Genomic DNA, 21805 nt, shown 5'->3' on the forward strand with positions numbered 1-21805 from the left:
GTTCCAATAACCAAGTAAGAGTTCTTGGTTTTCTCTCAGAAAATGATGTAGAAAAGTCTTAATGAGATCAACTACATTAAAACTTCAGTTCTCACTGTAAAATTATCCCTCTGATTATATATGAAACATACATGCAATAATAACTAAAAAATATAGTAAATTTAACTTCACTTGAATTTCTATTAATTAACACAAGAACTGTCAATTTATGAACACTAGAGGGCAGTAAAAGACTAGAAGGAATATTTAAATTACTGATCTGAAAGGGGCAAACACAAGTCAGTATTTTTCTTTTTTTGAAAATCAAAATAACAATTTAATGAATTTATTTCTTTTTTTAGATTGCTGCAGTATTAAGAATTCTTTAGTGTGTCATTTTGAATATAACTTACTTTGCAAAATCCAAGTAAGAAATATGTCCATGATAAAAGCCTGGCTTCATCTCTTTCCATGAAGTTATATTCTTTACAAAACGTACCTAAAAAGAGAGAATGCACTCATTATTCAAGCACAATTTACAGAAAGAGAAATTTCAAAACAAAGTACTTTCCATTTAGGAATTTAAAACCAATCTCACTGCTTTGACAATTACCAACCTGGAGGCATGGGTTTAGAGCAGTGTAGTTTAACTCATGACCACTAATTCATCACAGAAAGAAATACTAATGCTATGTTCAGATAAAAAACAAATCTAAAAATCAAAGTGCACAACTCAGCCATTTACAGCACTGAAGAGTAAGTGTACTAAAATGGATGGAAGAAGAGTAGGTGTGGTATATATTTACCTCCTACCAACACACAGACACAAGCACGCACACGCACACACACACACACACACACACACACACACACACACACACACACACAGCACGGGGCATTCTAAGTAGGTTTTCTTCTCAGAAACAGGGTAGTCAAAAACACATTTCTTGTTATTGTTGGTGCTGCTTTTGTATTTTTAGGGGAGCAGACAGGTATGAAAGAAGGAAGGGTAAGCCAATGTAGTCATGGAATTCAATATACACTATGTAAAAAATGAACTACGCAAATTGTGGGCAGGATGGGGAAGAGAAAATGGGACAAAGTGAAGGAAGGAGTGACATTGCCAAAGGACTGTATTTATTTCCTGATTTAAGGAATTGTAACCCCTTTGAACAACTCTTTAATAATAACAATAAAAAAGAAATGGTTAAAAGATTTATTATTACTGAATTCAAACATTTCAAACTAATAATACCATCAAAATAATTAAAGATGAGAATATCAGAAAAGTTCAAATACAGTTAAGAGCAAATATTATAAAGTAATAGAAAACTAATAGAGATATGATACAGTTTAAAATAAAACAGAAATACTTAAATACTTCCTAATTTGCTGAAATTGAGTGCATATAAATGTTAGCAGCAAAAAAAAAAAAATCCGTAAGTATAAATACAGCTTTCTTTTTTTCTTTTTGCAGTATTGAGGTTTGAACTCAGGGCCTTACACTTGGCTAGGCAAGTACTTTACCACTTTGAACCAAGACTCCAGATTTATCTCAATTATTTTTCAAAGAAGTGGTTAATATAGAAGTTGATGAATATAAACAGCATCAGCTACCAGACAACAGCGCATAATTTCTCAAAGGACATGGTATAGATTATTTTTGTAAGCAAATCTCTGCATGGTAAACAGCAGATGGTGCAGAATGTCCTCTGGATACTAGACACAGTGCAGGGCATGGGTGTGGTGAGACCACCACTCTACGCTACACCGACAGCAGGTGCAGACTGTGATCGTTTCCCCCTCACATACTTCTAACAATCCATCCACCTTTCATTTACAGTTTAGAACAGGGTTAGTCATGTTAGGAGCTGTTCTGGAGCACTTCATGATGGATCACTGTCATCTGGTTAACAGCAGTAAGTGAAGATGACTGCTTTCTAGAAAAGGCCTATTTTCTAGGCTGAGGGAGTAAAACAGCAGATCCAGCCATAACTCAGAGAATGTGAAAGGACAAAAAATGGAGGAAGAGGAGAAGGAAGGGAGGAGGAGGAGGAGGACGAAGAGGAGGACGAAGAGAGAAGAAGGTTCTGGGAGAATTTGCTTTAAATGGGAAACATGCACAGATATGCAAATGACAGAAATGATATAAAGAAAGATAAATGATAAAACCTGCATATAATTTTGTGACTGAATGTTCTCATGTTTTTTTTCCTAATCATTATTTTGAACAAAGCACCAAAAAATGGAAATATGAAATGGTAAATCACAACAGCAAATATTAACTAAACCAAAACAATTACATGTTGAACATGAAAAGTCCTTGTAACTGCTACTTAAAGGCCAATTGCTTCATATAAGCGCCTTTGATTTTATGAAAACTCCATCATTTCAGTGAAAAACAAGAGGGAAATAGAAGGCAAAGAGAACAAGGAGTTAGAGATATAGATGAAAAGGAGCTTAAGGGAGCTTTAGCAATTCAGCTGTTTTCTAGAAGCTGAGATTTAATGTGGATATGGAAGGGTATGAGGGAAACAGGAAATACTAGATATATGTTCGAGAAAATGTCATATAAGCCAAATGTTAGAGAAACCCACAGAGCACATGCAGAATCTATTGTGGTAAACTGGCAGAAATGAGAGTCAGGTACAAACTGTCCTCAAATCTTCCCAAGATTGGTCAGTATTAAACCAAACTATCCTGAAGATGAGCAGGGCATTTCACTAATTTGTCCTTCAATGTAAGGTAAAAATGCAAGAAGTTGATAATGCCATACTGCCACAGATTCACCTGTCTGTCTAATTTGGGTGTTGGCAATGGGGATTGAACTCAGGACCTACGAACTGTCCCTTAGCTCTTTCACTCTATGTTGGTGGTGCTTTGCTACTTGAGCCACAGCTCTTCTTCTGGATTTTTCACAAACTTCCCTTCTGGCTTTTTCACAAACTTCCCTGCTCAGGCTGGCTTTGAACTATAATCCTCAGATCTCAGCAACCTGGGTAGCCAGGATTACAGGCTGGAGCCACCTCTCAAATTTGAATGTTCAAATAAACCAGGATTCTTCAAATGCACATTGGGATACAGCTGTCTAGAAAAAAGCCTGAAACTTTAATTCCAACAAATCCTCAGAGGACTGCATGCTGGGAGTCCACATGCCACACTGAGGAGTCAGGCTTCAGTGGGTGTGGGCTCAGGGGTTGGCTGGTTTCTATTTTCTTTTCAAAGAAGGCCTGGGATCTACCGAAGCTCTTGAAAGTTAATCTTACTGTTTTACTAAAGACTTACTGAAATTCATGAGTTTTTAAAAGAAATAATGTTCTGATCCACTACAATATATGAAATAGAAAGCAGAGAGGAAGTCTACCCTCTACCCCATCCAGTGATGCTTAAAGCACGCTGGAACTTAATATTCTAAGAATTACAGTCCAAAAATTAATAATCTAAAAAAATCTCAGTGTTTCCAGTTAGACTCAGGAGTTTGTCAAAGGCAGAAAACAGAACAAGCATGAAACTTCTGCTTGAACTCCCTTGTTTATGGAATTCAAATTTTAGAGATGAAAGGGACCAAGGATACACTGTATAATTTATCTTACAGATAAAGAAACAAAAGCCAGCTGGATGCTGGTGGCTGTAATCCTAGCAACTTTAGGAGGCTGAGATCTGAGAATCATGGTTCAAAGCCATCTCCGGCATGAATATTTATGAGCCTCTTATCTCCAACCACCAGAAAACTGGACATGGAGCTATCGCAGAGCTGAAGAGCTCAGGGACAGTACTAACGCCCAGAGTCTGGGCCCCATAACTGACCAAAAAACAAAAAAGAAAGAAATAGAAGCCAAAAATAAGCACATACCTTAAACAAACCTCCATCTTCCAAATCTCAGTTGATTTTATTTTCTTGTTTCTTTCTTTGTGAATTTACATCACCTTGATTCTAACCTTACCTTCCAATCCACTCTGATCACTGCCTGCTTCTGGCCACAGAAAACCATTCCAACAATGATCTTGACCTAGCCCGGGGTTGCCAAGCATACTAATTAGAACCAAGAGAGCAAGTGTAAGTATCTATGTAGGCCACTAAGCTTTATTTCCTAAATGCTGAGATAAATTTTCTCAGATATTTCCTAAATATCTGAAACAAGTTCAAGTGAATTATTATTTTCAAATTCTCTCAGCTCTATCAATGACCAATGTCCCCATTATTTTGGGGCCTGTGGCAGGGTAGCACACAATGACAGGAGTGTGCAGTATAGCACACCAGCTGGCGTCATCACCAGAGAACACAGGAGGAAAAAGGAAAGGGAAGGGATTGGTTCCAAATATGCTTCAAGGACACGCTAGATCTGTTTCTTAAAACTTCTTGCACTTTCCAACAGTCAGTCCCTCTCTGGAGATAAAGCCTCTAACACACTAGCCTTTGGGAATCAGTTAAGATTCAAACTATAGTGATACTCAACACACACACACACACACACACACACGTGCGTGCACAGTTCTTTCATTTCATCAACAGTTAACCAAGAAAATGTGTTAAAGTCTCCTTAATAAAGTGACGGATTTACAATTTGAAATAAATTAAAAGATGTTATGCTGAAGTTTACCTTTCTTTATGGTGAAGAAAAAAAGTGTTAAATAAATGGTGTCAATATAGTCAAGTGGTGATTCATACTAAGCTGAAAAGTGTTTGAGCATTTGTAAGTGTCATTTACATACCAGGAAAATTCCATTCCATCTTTTTAAAAGCTGTTCTTCAAATACTGTAAGTAGCCTCTTTTGAAAAATAGCATTTCAAAAATGTATTCTCTACTATGGACATGGTAATGGAAATACAAACATAACTATATAGACAAAAAAACCTATGACTCTATAATCATAATGTTTTATTTCATAAATTGATATGTTTCTATGATATACAAACGGTTAGCCTAATTTTGATTAAGTTCTAAGTACTAAGTCCCTGAGAATGTAATTAGAGATTCCCTCCTTGAACAATTGTTTGTTAAACTTGTCATTTAAAATATGATGTAAACATAAGCCATACAATTAATAATTGTTGTTCTTAAGGTACTATGTTATCTCTCATCACTTCTACTGTCCCTTGGTTATCTCATATTGTTACACTATCTCACTTTGTTACCTGATATATCGGATATATTTGTATTTGGTTATCTGAAATTGGATAGGGAACGGGGGAAAACAAGATGAGGGGTGGGGGAGGGGGGAAGGGAAATGGGGACCAAGACATGTGAAAGGGTATCAATGTATGGGAATTAATGCACCATCTATCTGGCAAATATCATGTAACCCTTCTATTAATTACAATAAAAATATAAAAAAATGTATTCTCTAACAAGTAGTAACTTAATCACTTCTTTCAACCAAATCTAATATTTATCCTTTTGTTGTTGGTAGTTATTTGGCTTAAACTTAAAGGGGTATAGGCGCCATCCCTGAGCTCTTTTGCTCAAGACTAGCACTCTATTGACTCTAAGCCACCCGTTTTCTGGTGGTTAACTGGAGATAAGAATCTTATAGACTTTGCTACCCAGGCTGGATTTGAATCGACAACTTCAGATTTAGCTGGGATTACAGGTGTGAGCCACCAGTACCCAGCTATGTATCCTTTTAATGCTCGAAAATGTCCCTGTCTCTTTCCCCTCCATTTCCCCTTTCATCAATCCAGTCTAGGTCCTCCTTCAGGCCCTCTATCACCTGCTTTGCCTTTCAGTTTGTTTTTTTTTCCTGCGTTCCTCTGTATGGGGGCTTTATGCCAAAACCTTGACCACAAGGCTCTGGAAAGTGGAAGAATAGGAAGAGGAATGGAGATTAGGTGAGCAAACTTCATTTGATTTTATGGATTTTTATTGACTTCATTTGTCACTAAGGAGAAAAAAATAGGCAAAAAGGAACAAAATCTAACTATAGTAAATGAAGTTTTGAGAGACTAAAAATTCTGGTTAGGGAGAAGAAATAAAGTGACCATAGTGATTTTATTCAAAGGGAATTTTCATGCTTTGATTGTAATATGCTACCATGAAGGATGGTTCAGAAGTTGCAGTTAGAAAAAGTATATGAAAAAAATGCTTGTATAGCTAGCCTGAAGCATATCCTAAACTGATTTTTTTTTCAGATTTTTACGACTCAAGTAGAGTCACGATAGCAAATAATCAGAATATATCTTCAGGAAACATACAAAAAAAATCTAGATAGTAGTGTTGTGACTTATATGCTGGTTGAATCAGACTTGAACCATTTAAGGAAAAGCTCAGAAACTATCATCTCACTAATAGTAATATTTAAGTCTACATTCTTAATAGATTAAACTCCATGTTCTGATTACCTGTAGTCACAAACAAATTTGTTTCTATTACCTAAAAAAGTAAAAATATCTTCTTCAGTATTCTGGCCACATTCCAAGTATGTACTTGCCACCCGCAGAGTGACAATTACTACTAAGTAGCTATTTAAATATATATATATATATGTATTTATTACTTGCATAACTGCTTAAAGCAAACATTGCTTGGATATCCATCAGTATTTTATGAGACTAAATCAGAGAGGAAGTCTTCTATAGAGAAAAACCATACTAATTAAATAAAAGTATTTTTAAAAGTTCAGAGTTATGTTGCTCAACTTTTCTGGGGGGAGAGGAGTGTGAGGAGGAGACCCCAATCGCATGAGAGGAATTCATTCTGCTACTAATTATATCACTGTGCCACTTTCAGTGAAGAACTATTATCAGAATATAAGTTGGCATATTTGTCCATTTATTCATTATTTATCTAACAAAAATTTATGGAGTATCTGCTATGTCTCAGCCACAATGAGTTGTAATAGTGAACAAAATAGACAAAATACCTGCTTGCCCTTAAAGATTTCAGAGTATGATTGTGGAAAAGCAGATCACAATCAATATATAATATACACATTAAATTGTGTTATCCTATGTAAAGAAAAATCCTTCTTATTTACAATGTTTTAACAGAGAATGTAAAGGGCCATAAAAGATGCTACCAGTCATACCTATTTGGCATAGTTATTTTAATGACAAAACATTATTTAAGGTTCAGATATTTACCTTTAATAAACTCCATCTTTAACTAGAAAAGCTGAGTGGCTTTTTTTGGGGGGGAGGTAGTAATTTAAATTCATTGCTTCACATTTGCCAGGCAGCTGTACCTGTTTTTGATGATCATAGCACTGATATTTTAGAAGAAATAACAATCATTGCTCTAGAGAATGTTCTACAATATATAGTTTTCTATTTTCATTGGGATTCTGTGCAGAAAAAAAAATTCTGGTTAGAAATAATTTTTGTTAAATATTTTAGTGAGATTACCATAAATGAATGCTTTCCTTTAATTTTCCTTGCAGTTTCTTATATGTGTTTTAGGTTCTAAGTTCAATATAAATAAGCTCTCTTAAAGGTAGGCCTTGTTTTTTATTTCTTTTGTATTACCCCAAAGAATGTAGCACCATGTTTGTAGTGTTATATATTGAATAAACAAATAAAAATCTTCACAGCAAATTGACAAGTATTTTTAAAGATGATATTGTTGTTATTATACTGAGTAGTTTTAGATCAGACTAAAGATATTTGGACTTTCCCTCTAAACTGTGTGTGTCTGTGCACACATATACATGTGCTGGTATTGGGGCTAGAGTACAGGGCCTCAGCACTGTCTCTTAGGTTTTTTTTGTTCAAGGTTAGCACTCTACCACTTGAACCACAGCTCTGTTTCTAGCTTTTTGGTAGTTAAGTTGAGATGGGAGTTTTATGGGTTTTCTCGTTTGGGCTGGTTTCAAACTGATCCTTAGATCTCAGCCTTCTGAGTAGCTAGTATTATAGGCATTATAGGAATATAGGCCACTGGTACCAGGACTTCCTCTAGGAATTTTAGAGAATGAATTGTGTAAGCAGTTTCATACAATCTAGTATGATCAAATTATGCACAGCAAAACATTGGGGCTAAAGGCAGATGTGGAGCAGGGTGAACTGCTATGGTTGATATATCAGGATTTGAATAAGAATATAGTCACCTAATTATAAACCAAATTATTTTTATGAATAAACTGGGCTTTCAATGGAAACTGAAGAATGGAAGATTTGTTTCTTTTCTCTTAAGTGTCACCTGAATCAGATACTAACCAGAAAAGCAAAATAAGACATTTGATCCTGATTTAATCAGCTTAGAATACAGGGCACAAGAAAAACATGGCGTTAGAATAAAAGGATAGTACATAAGATGGCCTCAAAGATATTTGAGAAATATTTTCAGTGAATTGTGGTACAACTTTTAAAAGTTCACATTTAGATGAAATTTCCCCTTCCTAAAGAAGAAAGAGAAACAATAAATATGACTTGTTTTTAAAAACTGCTCTGGTGTAAAACAAGAGACCAGTGAATTGTACACAGAGAACATATTAGAGAATATTTATTATGAGATTCCTAATTAAGACCAGGCTTTGAACTGTTGGCTGACATTTGGAAGTACACCAGTTAATGATAAAGACTATTTCTCTGTTCTATACAAGTGTGTTTTCAGTGTTGTTCATTATATAACCCAATGCTTTAAAGTTGGCATTTATGCTTCTCTTTTTTCCATATATGAAACTAACAAGCTATCAAAAGAAAAACTGGAGTTTTATCTCACCCAAAATGCAACTAGGAAAATGTACTATGTGATGCTTATAAATGTCATATGTGGATACCAAATAACTTTAAAATTAAACAAATAAATCTTTTTTTTCTAAAAATTGTTACTGAGGAAATCAAATTATTATATGAGCATTCAGATACATTTCTTTTGAATATACTCTGAGAAGCAGTACTATGAGCAGATTTAAAACCTCCTGCATACTGTATCAAAACAATATTTAGAATGTGTGCCCTTGAAATATACAGTGCTGTATAATGACTAGTTTTTTGTGACCCACTTAGCTAAACAGCAAAAAAAGCTCATATATATATATATATATATATATATATAAATTTACAAAATTATTTAGCTTGGCTGTCAGATGTATATTTTTGGTTCTATGAAAAGTGATGGTGGACCTTGCAAAAAGCCAAAAATTATATGATAGATGACATGCTATGTACCACTAGCCTTCAAAAATAACTTTCCAGCAAGAATCAACTTTAACCTCAGATATCAATGTTGTTCTTTTGCTTCAGTGTAGGGATTATAGCTATGCTTAAGAATCAGAAAGAGTCCATTTTGTAACAATAAAGCAAGGTTTCAAACTGACAAATACCCACCTACACATCCACAACAAGTATCTTCCTAATAAGCCTATTCCAATATGGCATTTAGTCCTAAATAATACTTTAAACTATTTTCTTTTCATAGGATCAATTTCCCATTCCTTCTGACATTTATTGAGAAAATTTATTTATAATTATGATCAGAGTTGCAGGGAGGGGAATGTTTGCTATTGCCGCTATAGAGATAAGTAAACTCGATGCTTAAGATAATTTCTTCTACTTGTCTTTAAACCATTTCATACATTTTATGCATCCATCTGTTTATCTAAAATTCCTTGATGATTTAAAAGGCAAGATTATATTAAAGATATAAGCCACAATCTCTCTTCTCCATGATTTTAAAGTTAATATTTATATAAATTTCTGGAGACAGATGAGTCAGGAGGCTAATCACAAAATTGAGCACAAATATTCAATAATAGATCTTTATCCTAATTTGAAGCCATACAGAAATTTTTGTTGTAGGGCACCTTGCCAAAATATTTCCTATTTCAGAAGATCCATATTTCGCAAAGGTACAAATTAACCATTAATCCCTTAAATTCACAAATATTACACTATATACTACATGTAAGAAAATGTATCAAATACCATGAAACTTATACAATATATAGTAGATTGGTCCTTTCCTCTAAGAGGCTGACAATTGATTGGGGTCAGCACACACATCCTTTGAAGATACACAATCTGACCAACTTTGAGAAAAGATATACACATTCCTTAGGTGATGCTTGATTACCTGATCTTGCAGTGACATCACTGGATTATTTTTTGTAGTGTTGATGTGAAGAACATGGTATTTATTCTTTGCACACAAGTCATATGCGATGTTTGTAAATGAGGTGCTAGCAGTTTTGGGAACTCTGTTGTAAATGATCACCATGTCATCTTCTTCATCTAATACTGTATCTTGTCGAGGTCCATCCATGGTATGTCGCTGCTCAATTTCTCGGACTTCATGCCTTGCAATTGCCCTTTCTGCAAAGAAAGAGAGACATGACTTAATTTTTAAATACACCATAAGATGCTCGACCACTGAACTTTGGACTGTAATAACAAGAACATAAACAAAAGAAAATAACCAAAACATAAGAGAAATAAAATACATAGACATTTTAAGATGATAAATCTTGCTCTGTCTAAAAAATAACTTTCACATAAAAAACTAGGTAAGAATAGCTGAAAGAATATTAACCTAAGCTTAAGAATTTCTTTCAAAAAACAATACAAATGTATATATTAAGAACAAAGAAGAGTCATCAAATACAGAATAACAAAGATCAGAGAATACTTCAGTGCAGAACAAGAGTCATTTTAATTGGGTACCAGTGGCTCATGTCTGTAATCTATATGGGAGTCTGGAATTTGAGGGAGTATCAAAGTTCAAGGTGCCAGCTTGATGAGAAGTTCATAAGATCCCCATGTCAGTCAATAGCTGGGGTAGTGTACACCTGTCATCTTAAGCTATATGGGAAAACAAAATTAGGAGGCTCATGATTCCAAGCCAGCCCAAGCAGAAGAGTCCATGAGACATCATCTCCACAGAATGAAGCAGAATGCACTGGCATAGATCAGTACAGGAACTTTAATGTTTGCAGATGGTGAGAATCTATCTCAAAAACAACCAGTGAAGGAACAGGATGGCAGGCCTAGCTTAATGGTGCAGTGACAGTCCAGTAAGCATGAGGCCCTGAGTTCAAACCCTAATGCCATTAAAAAAAAAGCCATTTTACATTCTAATAGAATTTCTACAGCTTGAATTAATTCTTAAACACAGAGATTGCATGGAATAACAAACTTTATAATAAAAATGCACCAAGAAAAGAAATCACTTCTAATTTAAGCAAGTTTATATTACTTAGAATCTAGTTACTCTGGTTTATTAAAATTTTGGAGAACAACAATTATAATGGTAATATGAATTTAGGTCTAAAGAGGACTATGTTATAGTTAAGTTCTAATTATATTCATTTCTTTTTAAAAAATTATTTTTCATGAGACTTAAACTCTGAGCCTGGGCATTATCCCTGAGCATTTAGGCTCAAAGCTACAGCCCTACTCCTTGAGCCACAGCACCACTTCTGGTTTTCTGGTGGTTAATTGGAGATAAGAGTCTCACCAACTTTTTAGTGCCTGGGCTGGCTTTGAACCTCAGATCTCAGCTTCCTGAGTAGCTAGAATTACAAGCACGAACCACCATGCCTGGTGTTACATTTCTTATAATCTACTTTCCATTATTACCTATTATGTGATCCCCAATGCAGTTACATTTTGCTTTTTACTATTTTCTATTTAAGCATCAACTTCATTTTTAACGTGTGTGTGTGTGTGTGTGTTTAAAATAAGGAGGAAAGGAGTAGAAAGAAGGAAACACTGAAGAAATGTATAACAAAACTGTATATTACTTTGGGCAAGGTAGTTGCTCTCATATGTCAAATGTACCATATTACCATATCTTTGGATAATAAGTCTTATTGGCTTTGAATACTTTTCTTTCTCCCCTAATTCAAGCCCCTTAACACCTTAACATTCATACTTCAATTCAGTTAGCATCTCCCAGGAAATTATCACCTGATTAGTTTGGATCATTTTAATATATGTATATTTTATATTACACATGTCTCATATTTATCATGTGATTTTATTCTATGTGGCTATCCTTGTTTTCATCCTATAATTCTGACAATTTAATAAGCACCAAGCAACAGCAATATAGCATAATTACAAGTTCAGGCCTCAAATAATGTCAAAATATATATTGTAAGTTTTAGTTCAGAAGATTTGGTCATCATGTTATATTGAGAGGTACACTTTGAGGTGAGTAGTCACATCCAGAAGACTTGAAATTTTAAGTTCTGAGCTGCTACCTACTAGCAGTGTGCTTTCCATAACAGGAGAAATACATATATAATATATATGAAACCGTGTATAGATACACACATATATATAACATATATGTATATATGGTTTATATATGTGATATATATATATGTATACACAGATACACAAGGTAAGGATATAGGAATGAAGAGAGAAATGAACTTTGTATTGAACACATCAGGGACCGGGTGGGATATCCAGACATTGTGTAAGTAAGGAGTTGAGAACATAGGTTATCAGAGAAGACAGCAGGGAGGGACCATGATCTACAATATCCTAATGGAGAGTCTAGGATAGAATCATAGGAAATACCAACATATAAAAGGTACTAGGAAGGGGAGACTTAAGTCTAAATGATCCTATGAATCAAGGTTCAACTTCAGTTCACTGATCCTATGAATCAAGGCAACATTGAATCAAGATCACTACAAGCCCCACATAGAATCTGGATATTATCTTAGATTAAATTCAACAAGGGTATATTGAGAATCTCTGAATATTATTTTATTCAACAATGATAAAGCATTCTTATCTTCCATGCAATCTCAACTTTGTATCATACTTCAAAACTATTATGGTATTGTTATGCCTACAACCCTTCTCCCCTTAGGGAATCTAAAACAGTTTTGTTGACACTGGAGCGCTACAGAGTGTGAGGTTTCTCCTAGCAGCCTGACATGCATGAAATTGCCTTTAAAACTCACCTACCTACATACAACAATGCTGAATTTGCTATCCCTAGTATTTTGAAATGATCCATTTACAAAAGAATCCAATTCTCCAAGTTACTGCATAAATAAGTATCTATTTTATCTACAGAAGACATAAGGTAGTAAACTGTAATCTCCATCATCATGTAAAGCCTTAAAAAATTATAGGTTTTTAATAAAAATCGTGGCTTAGAAAAAGTGGTTAGATCTCTATATGTTTTAAGCTGTAAGATGTAAAATTAGCTGGGCCATGAAATGAGTATGTTTAAGTGATTTTTACTCTTTATGTGTATTAAATCATATGAAACTATTTTGCACAATTTAAAAATATCTTTATGAAAATGTACAGATGCTGGTACTGCTATTTTGTCCTCTAAATAACATACCTTTATGTATTTTCTATTTTTAAGTGTTTATACTTTGTTTAACTATACAAGACAACAGCAGGTTCCAGGCCAAGCACTACATAAAAAAAGTAAAAATAGTATGGAAAAGAGCAACTTTTGCTAGAAATACTTGAAAAAAACCTGCAATATCATAAAACGGATAATACCAACAAAAGGAGTAGAATGTGAATTAGGAAACTTAAGGCGGGCCAGCCACATTTGGTACCAGTATTACACTCCAACAACATTGAAGAATGGCGACTGTAATTCCTCTAGGCTTCTCTTGGCCACATGTCTGAGCCTGATGAGTCTTTCCATGTGGCAGGTTGGCAACAAACTCAAATCTTTCCAAAGAACATTAATTAATAACAGCAATACTGAGCTGTTTTTACATCGGAAGCACCATACAGTCTTCATTTATTAAGTATAAATATAAAGTTATAAGAATATATACATACATGTGTGTGTATCAGACTCCAGAATAACAACAATAAAAATAACAGACTACGTAATACTTCTGTTTTGTGGGTAACATTTTAGAAATGGAGGGATTAAAAGGAACAGTGAAGGGAAAAGAACAATAAATTGCTTTGCCCTCAAATATTAAAACTCCTACATATCCCAAGAAAGACAGACAAAAGAATATTAAGACTGAATGCCACAAATCTTTTTTTTTTTTTTTTTTTGGTGGGTCATAGGGCTTGAACTCCGCTTGGGTGCTGTCCTTCAGTTCTTCAGCTGAAGGCAACCACCCTACCCTGGAGCCAAGCCCCACTTCCCATTTTCTAGAGGTTAATTGGAGATAAGAATCTCAGGTCCTTTTGTGTCGGGCTGGCTTTGAACCTTGATCCTTAGATCTCTTAGCCTCCTGAGTAGCTAGGATTACAGGGGTAAGCCATTGCACCCAGCTACAAATCTTAACATCTATAATTAAAGGAAGAAACTACAGAAACTGCAATAACATTAAGATTCTATCAGATAAAAAGCCAAGGTGATTTACAGAGATTAAACTACATATACATAATAGAGTAGAGCAAAATTGTATACTAACCCCTCATAATGATCTCTGAACTGTAGCTCTTTCTCCAGAAAGGATGGCATGTGCATTTCAGGAAGTCCATAACCTTACATTAAATATTCTTGTGGTATGGCTTATATCCTGCCTAAAGGCACTGCTATATACTATCTATATCTATATCTATCTCTATATTTATGTATATATAGAAAAGAGATCAGATACACATTCAAAAACTAAGAAAAGTCAGGGAGGAAACCAGCAGTGCCCACTCAATGGTGATGGTGCTTGACATATCCTGACTAGTCAAGACGTCCCAGCAAGTATTCTTACTGTAGTGCTAGATAAACTAGGCCCAAAGGGTTTGGTATCGTCTCAACATTCAGGTGGATTGTTCACATTTTCTGGGAGTAAGTCTTGAGCTGTGTACATCTCCAAATATTGTACTGACATATAATTTCTTTTCCATAAAATGAGAAGTAGGAAATAAGTTACAGTAGAAGAAAACTGTTCTCAGGCTTTTTAACCAAATTTTTAAAGCAATATCTACTTACAGTGTGCTTACTAAACATTATGTGATCCTTGTGGAGGTCATACTTTATAATTACTTAAATAAATTTGTTGTCTGATTACATACAATATTTTCTTAGGAGTGTCATTAGCCATTAATCTGAATCACTCTCTTGAACTCATCCATTAGGTGGAACTGACAAAACATATTTTTATCTGCAGGCTGAGGGACAGACTCTGAATCCAGGTAAATACTTTCTTGGGTGGTTTCCAAGCAGTCAACAAAAGTTGCCTACTTGAGCATTAAAACTTAGAAGTTATAGGTATGTAGGTCAACTTTTTAAAAAAGATGACAGACTCCCACATGGCAATTACAAAGCAGCACCCCTTTTCTCTTGCCAGAGAGTATCAGAGAAAGTCAATTAAAATAGAAAAGTTAAATAACAGACTCAAAATGTAACACAAAAATGTTCAGGTTTCATTATAAAACCAAATATTCATTATGCCAAAAATCAGGAGAATCCTAAATTCAATAAATAAAGACAATGAAGAATGACACTAATATGGCATCTAGCTATCAAAAAAAAAAATACTGACAGCACACCATCACTCCCAGCCTCAGCCACAGCCCAGTGGTCCAGGCCTGCCTCCCCTCCAACTGGGAAAAAAATGTCTCAACCTACAGAGACTAAGAGATGCATCAAGTCCCCGACTGCTATTTTCCACAAGTATGCTGTAAAGGATGGAAACAACTCGATTCTGTCCAAGACAGAGTTCTCAGGTTCATGAATTCAGAACTGGCCTCCTTCACAAAGGACCAGAAGGACCTCAACTCCGATGGTCAGGTAAGTTTCCAAGAATTTCTTAATCTTAGTGGTGGCTTAGCCCTAGCTTGCCATGACAGCTTCCTCAGCCACCATCCTCAGAAACATATCTGAGCATCTATGGGCTTGGCGTCAAAACTTCGTCTTCCCCTCATGTCACCGAGTTGTCATATCCTTCTCCCAGGCCACATTTACTCCAAGCCTAATATACCTGCCACACTGTGTAGATCACTCCTGGTGGCAATAATAAAATACTTTTAAAAACAAAACAAATTATTACTTTTTCTTTTACTTTTGGGTAGGCCTGTAGTTTTTCCTGTGTTTTCACCTGGGCTGGTTTTGGAATATGATCTTTCTTCTTACAATCTACTTACAAGGAGTACCTATCTCACACAATTTATTGGTTGAGATGGGAGTTCTTGCTATCTTTGTTCCCCAGATTGTTCGGCATCTATGTAGCTGGGATTACAGGTCTGAGTCACTGAATTCCAAGAATTATTAAAATTGTTAAAATTTAAAGCAAGGAGAAGAAAGGGTGGGGAGAGATTGACCAAGAGGCGCTGTACCCAACACCTACATAATAATAATAAAAATAGATTTAAAAAAATAAAAGCAGTTAGTAGGAAATGGAAGGGGGAAAACAAAATGGGTGAGGGAAGGAAAATGGGGATAAAAACATGAGAAGGGGTATCAATGTGTGAGAAGTAATGTACCTACTATTTAGAGAATGTAACTATAACCCCGACAATTAAAAAAAGCAGATATATTAAAAAAATCTACAAACTTTATGAGCTATTATGAAGCAAATGAGAAAATTACAAATCAAAGGGGAAAATAAAAGGTCTCAACAGTAAAGAAACAGAAGATGTTAGGAACCAAACAGAAATTTTATAACTCAGAAATACAATAACTGAAATAAAAAGCTCAGTGAATGAGTTCAATAGCAGAATGGCTATGGAGAAAAGTTTAGTGACTCAGAAGACAGACAAAAGAAATCACTCAACTTGAACATAAGTAGGAAACTATACTGAAAAAAAAAATACAGCAACAAAGAAAGCTTTAGGGAACTGTGAACTATAATGGAAGATCTAAAATTAGTGTCAGGGAGTTTTAGAAGGTGAGAGAAAGAGGGTGAGGTGGAAGAAGTTCTCAAAGGAATTATAGCTGGAAATGTAAACATTTGGAAAGAGACACAGAATATACAGAGTCAAGAAGCTAAGTCTAGAACCCTATACTTAAAGAATACTTTGCAGTATTGAAGGGGGAAATAACTCTCCTATGAAAAATATTTTTAAATTAGTTTCTCTCTTTCACTTTCTTTTTCTCTCTTTTGCCCAGATAAGATTTGAACTCAAGGCTTTGTAGTTCCTTGGCTTGCTTATATGGCTGGCACTCTACCAATTGCCACATACCTCAAAAACCCAGCTTTTTGCTTGTTATTTTAAAGTTGGAGTTTCATGATGGACTTTTCTGCCCAGGATTGTGATGGGCTTTACTCTCCCAATTCTCAGACTATAGGTAGCTAGGATACAGGTATAAGACACAGCACACATCTGGCTAAGGAAAAATCTTTAAGCAGAAAGATTTTAAAAAGAATCTAAAAGCACTAGAAAGGAAACAAACAAAACAGTGAGAAGAGAAAAAGTATGAACAAAGCCAATAAAATTTGAAGACCCCAGGAAATAAACTAAAACAAAAATAAACTAACAAAAGTATCAAAAGAAATTTCTAAAAAGTTATCTAAGCAGATAGAAGTGAAAACAACATTTAGAGAATGCAGAATAGGTAAGTTCAATGTAAGGCCTGTGTTTTTCTCTAACTTTGTGATCAAAGTATAGATATGAGATTGTTAAAATTATAAAATGAAACCTGTCCCAAATCATAGTTCAGGAAAAAATGTCCACCTACTATACTTTTATTGTATCTAATATAACACCGGCATAAGAGAAGGGTCAGATTTGCCATCACAGTTTTGGGTTTGCCAGCCAAAGGGATAGCGTTTCTGGGAAAAGATTCTTTACACACATCTATGGCCATTTGCCCTTACCCACTTCTTCAGCTCTTGTTAACAATGCTGATGCCATGTACATAAATTATATGCATATTTTGTTTCAAATGTACTACAGTTAAAAAAATATAGGATGCCTGCAGCAGTAGAGCTCACATCTGTAATCCTAGCTACTCAGGAGGCTGAGATCTGAGGATCACAGCTCAAAACCAGCCCAGGCACAAAAGACCATGAGATTCTTATCTCTGATTAATCACTAGAAAATGGGAAGCAGAGCTGCAGCTCAAGGCGTAGGGTGGTAGCCTTGAGCTGAAGAGCTCAGGTACAGTGCCCAGGCTCAGAGTTCAAGCCCCATGACCAATAAAAACAAACAGGGACCGGGAGTTTGGCCTCGTGGTAGGGTGCTTGCCTAGCATACACTAAGACCAGGATTCGATTCCTTAGTACCACATACATAGAAAAAAGCCAGAAGTGGTGTTGAGGCTCAAGCAGTAGAGCTTTAGCCTTGAGAAAGTCCAAAGACAGTGCTCAGGCCCTGAGCTCAAGCCCAGGACTGGGAAAACAAACAAACAAACAAAAAAAAACATACATACTAGACTGGGTGCAGGGCTCAAGTGCCAATATGCTTACCTAGCATGAGTGACACCCTGAGTTCATTTCATAGGGCTGCCAAAAAATAAAAATTGCATGTGTCGATGTCATTCACTTCATTTCATTCACTTGAAAACTGATACAAAATGGGGTGTCTAATGTTATTTTTTTTTTTACCAAGGCATATCTCAAATCATCATTCATTCTTTTGAAGTGAAAAGCTTTTCAAGTAAACTATACCTATTTTCAACTCCTATCTTGAACAACAGTGAATAAAAGCCATGAGATCAAAACATTTCCAAACTGTCTAGGAAATATACTTCATAACTGAGCCTCCAGATGAGAGGAATGGCTTTCAAAACGTGGCAATGAACACAATACTATGACTACAAAATTATTCAACAACAGTGCAAAGTGGCTTCAAAAGCATATATAGGCTTTCAGGCTAGGCTGATAAATCTAACTCTCAAAATAGCATCTGCTCCCACTCCTCTGCCCCTCTGTAGACCATAAATGGTCTTACAGGTTTAAATGCACATTAATTTATTTCAATCCTACAAAGATTAATATTAAGTTAGACTGAGGGATATTACCAAATTGTTACGAGCAAAGTCAAAATCCAAACAGCTATCTGATACCAAATTATTATTCCTAACTAATATTCAGTAATCATTCTATATCACAGGAAGGATCATTTAAGAAATTTATATTTAATCATATAGGAATGGATATATATTGAACATCATTTCAGGCTCGCACTAAAAACTAGAATACATGTAGAATAAAAATGAGCTTGTGGCATTGTGCCCCACAATGAATTCTTAAAAAAGAATGTAAATATCTTGAAGTGCCTGAAAGCCAGGAAGCATCTGTGTGATTACGATAGAAGGCTAAGTAGTCTGTGGCTAGAAACAATGAGGTTTTTCATATACCCTGTAAAGACAGGAAGTTTAGAGGATGTTAAGCTGTTGTCTTTGGAGATGCATAAAGAAGACCCTGGAAAGGGTGATATGGAAAGGACTTTGGCACTAGTGACAGCTGAAACGAAGGAAAGTCTGTAAAACCAGAATATTACTTCTGTTTTAACAATACACATGAGAGTTCCACTTATTTGTTCAAGGTCTCAAAATAAGAAAAAGTACTAATAAAAACAAAGCAGGTCCATGACAAATGAGAAAGAAGGAAGTTTTTGTTTTGGCTTATTCAATGATGCATAGATGTATCTTTATCTATCTTGAGAAAAAGACTTTACCTTTTTAGATACTGTAAGAATTATAGGTATGAGCCACCAGGCTTGACTTCAAAATTATTTTATATGTTTAAAAATTAAGATCCTCCTTGGGCCAGGAGTTTGGCCTAGTGATAGTGCTTGCCTAGCATGCACGAAGACCCGGGTTCGATTCCTCGGTACCACATCCATAGAATAAAGCCAGAAATGGTGCTGTGGTTCAAGTGGTAGAGTTTTAACCTTGAAAAAGTCCAAGGACAGTGCTCAGGCCCTGAGCTCAAGCCCATGACTGGAAAAAAAAAATTAAGATCCTCAATCAGGCTTACATTTGCAATCCTGCTACTCAGGAGGCTGAAAACTTTGATCGTGACTCAAAGTTTTGGCAGGAAAGTTCATGACTTTTACCTTCAATTAATCATCAACAAAACCTGGTAGTAGAACTGTGGCTCAAGAAGTAGAGTACTAGCCTTGAGCAACAAAAACTCAGGGACAGAAAGGTGCTGGCGGCTAATGCCTATAATCCTAGCTACTTAGGGCACTGAGATCTAAGGTTACCAGTTCAAACTTAGCCCATGCAAGAAAATCCATGAGATTCTCATCTCCAATTAACACCAAAAGGCAAGAAGTAGGACTATAGTTCAACTGGTAGAGTGCTAGCTGTGAACAAAAAAGCTCAGCTATACAGACCCAGGCCCTAAGTTTGATCACCAGGACTGGCATACACAGGTACACAGAAAGTTAAGATAATCCAAACTTTTGTTCATATGGATTATATCTATCAATATCATTTTAAAACCCAAAATTGAGACATTTAAAATATTAACTCATTAATAATAAAAATACCAGTATAAATGACAAATTATTTAAAAAAAAACAAAAATGATGACATTTACCTTTTAGAAAGTAATGCACCTACTACCTGGTGAATATATCTGTAACCCCTGTATACATTACCCCAACAGTAAAAAAATAAAATAAAAATGAATTAAAATACAAAAAAAAATCTCTAGCATGGAACCACCATTATGTTAGTAACATAAGCACAAATATTAACTAGTGCAAAAGGTAACTAACATTGTAGAATTATTATGCAAAGAAATAAATTATTTTGAGAATGTTCTGAAAAAATACTGAAGATACCAAGAGTCATGAACTGTGTTTTTGAAAGCAACATCTACAGGCAATGTTCATTTTAATAGTTTTACGTAACTTCCACAATACAAGTCTGTAAAACATTATATTATAGAATGCTACATCTTAAAAGGCCTGAAATCATAGTAAGGATCAAGACCCGAAGAAGACAACTACAATAAGGGAGTAGGATGTGGACTGAGAGGAGATAATTTCACAGGACAGAGATAAAAAAATTAGAAGACATGTTGGAAGTTTGGCCTAATGGTAGAGTGCTTGCCTAGCATGCACAAAGACCCAGGTTTGATTGCTCGGTACCACATACATACAAAATGTCAAAAGAGGTGCTGTGGCTCAAGTGGTTGAGTCCTAGCCTTGAGAAAGCCCAAGAACAGTACTCAAGCCTTGGAGTTGAAGCACCAAGACAGGCAAAAAGAAGAAGAAGAAGAAAAAAAAGATGTTATTATCTAATTTCAAAGCTTAACTGAAAGAGGATGGCACTATTCAGTATCACTGAGAAACTAGAGAAGGAAGTATTAGGGCAGAAGAAAGGATTTCAAAACAGCTAGTACTCTACTCTGAAGCTGCTCCTTGTGCAGGTGCTAATGTGACTGCTCTTTGTTGGCAAATGCAGTAACATGTGTTAGATTTTTTTCCTCTTGTAACAGTATGTCATGTCCCTCAAAACTTCCCATTTCTTCACATAGCTGCAGAAATGGGAAGACACAGTCAATAAAGCACAATAGTGCAGGGGCCATAATGAGAAATTTAGTTTGTGTGTCCACTTGTGATCTAGCAACAAAGAATATACATATGTAGTTGGCTTATAGATAGCCATCTCTTCAGTGGCCTAATAAAGTAGGTTCATAGCAACGGAGCATTACACCACTCAAAAGATTTATAGGAACTCTCTATAGTTCTACATGCTCATAGAAGACAGCATTAATCTTAGCAGTATGAGTGTTAACGAACTTAACTTTTTCTCTGTGGCAGCAGCAGAGATGACAATTTAGAAATAGTTACCTGGTGGGTAAATAGGTGACCAAACATGACGGGAGACAGAGGGAAATAGGCCTTTTCTATCTTAAAAAACAAAAGAGACCACTCGAGTAGATTTCTACAAATATTACAAAGGCATCTTAATAGAAAATGTGCAAATGTAGGGGCCCAAGACCAAAGGAGAATCAGGCTATCAACATCAATCTGACTTCATATACATCTCTGGTGCTAGTAGACGAAAATTCTGAAATGTCCTCAATTCTTAGAAATTCA

General features: G+C 35.4%; 1 protein-coding gene and 1 pseudogene across 3 annotated transcripts in view; one reads left to right on the forward strand and one right to left on the reverse strand.

Annotated features, from left to right (window-relative positions):
* The window catches only part of Hs2st1 (heparan sulfate 2-O-sulfotransferase 1), a 116368-nt gene that overhangs the window by 20517 nt on the left and 74046 nt on the right, over positions 1-21805 (reverse strand). For all 3 annotated transcript variants that reach the window (XM_090334465.1, XM_090334464.1, XM_090334466.1), the window contains 2 exons: positions 9990-10228; positions 393-478 (listed from right to left, as the gene is read on the reverse strand). In XM_090334465.1, coding sequence (XP_090190591.1) covers positions 393-478; positions 9990-10228 — 325 coding nt within the window. The remainder of the gene's footprint in view (positions 1-392; positions 479-9989; positions 10229-21805) is intronic.
* Positions 15421-15689, forward strand: LOC150061549 (protein S100-A11 pseudogene; annotated as a pseudogene).

This window comes from Megascapheus bottae, chromosome 6, assembly GCF_031878675.1.
Source record: "Megascapheus bottae isolate mThoBot1 chromosome 6, mThoBot2.hap1, whole genome shotgun sequence".
In the NCBI taxonomy this organism is placed as follows: Eukaryota; Metazoa; Chordata; class Mammalia; order Rodentia; family Geomyidae; genus Megascapheus; species Megascapheus bottae.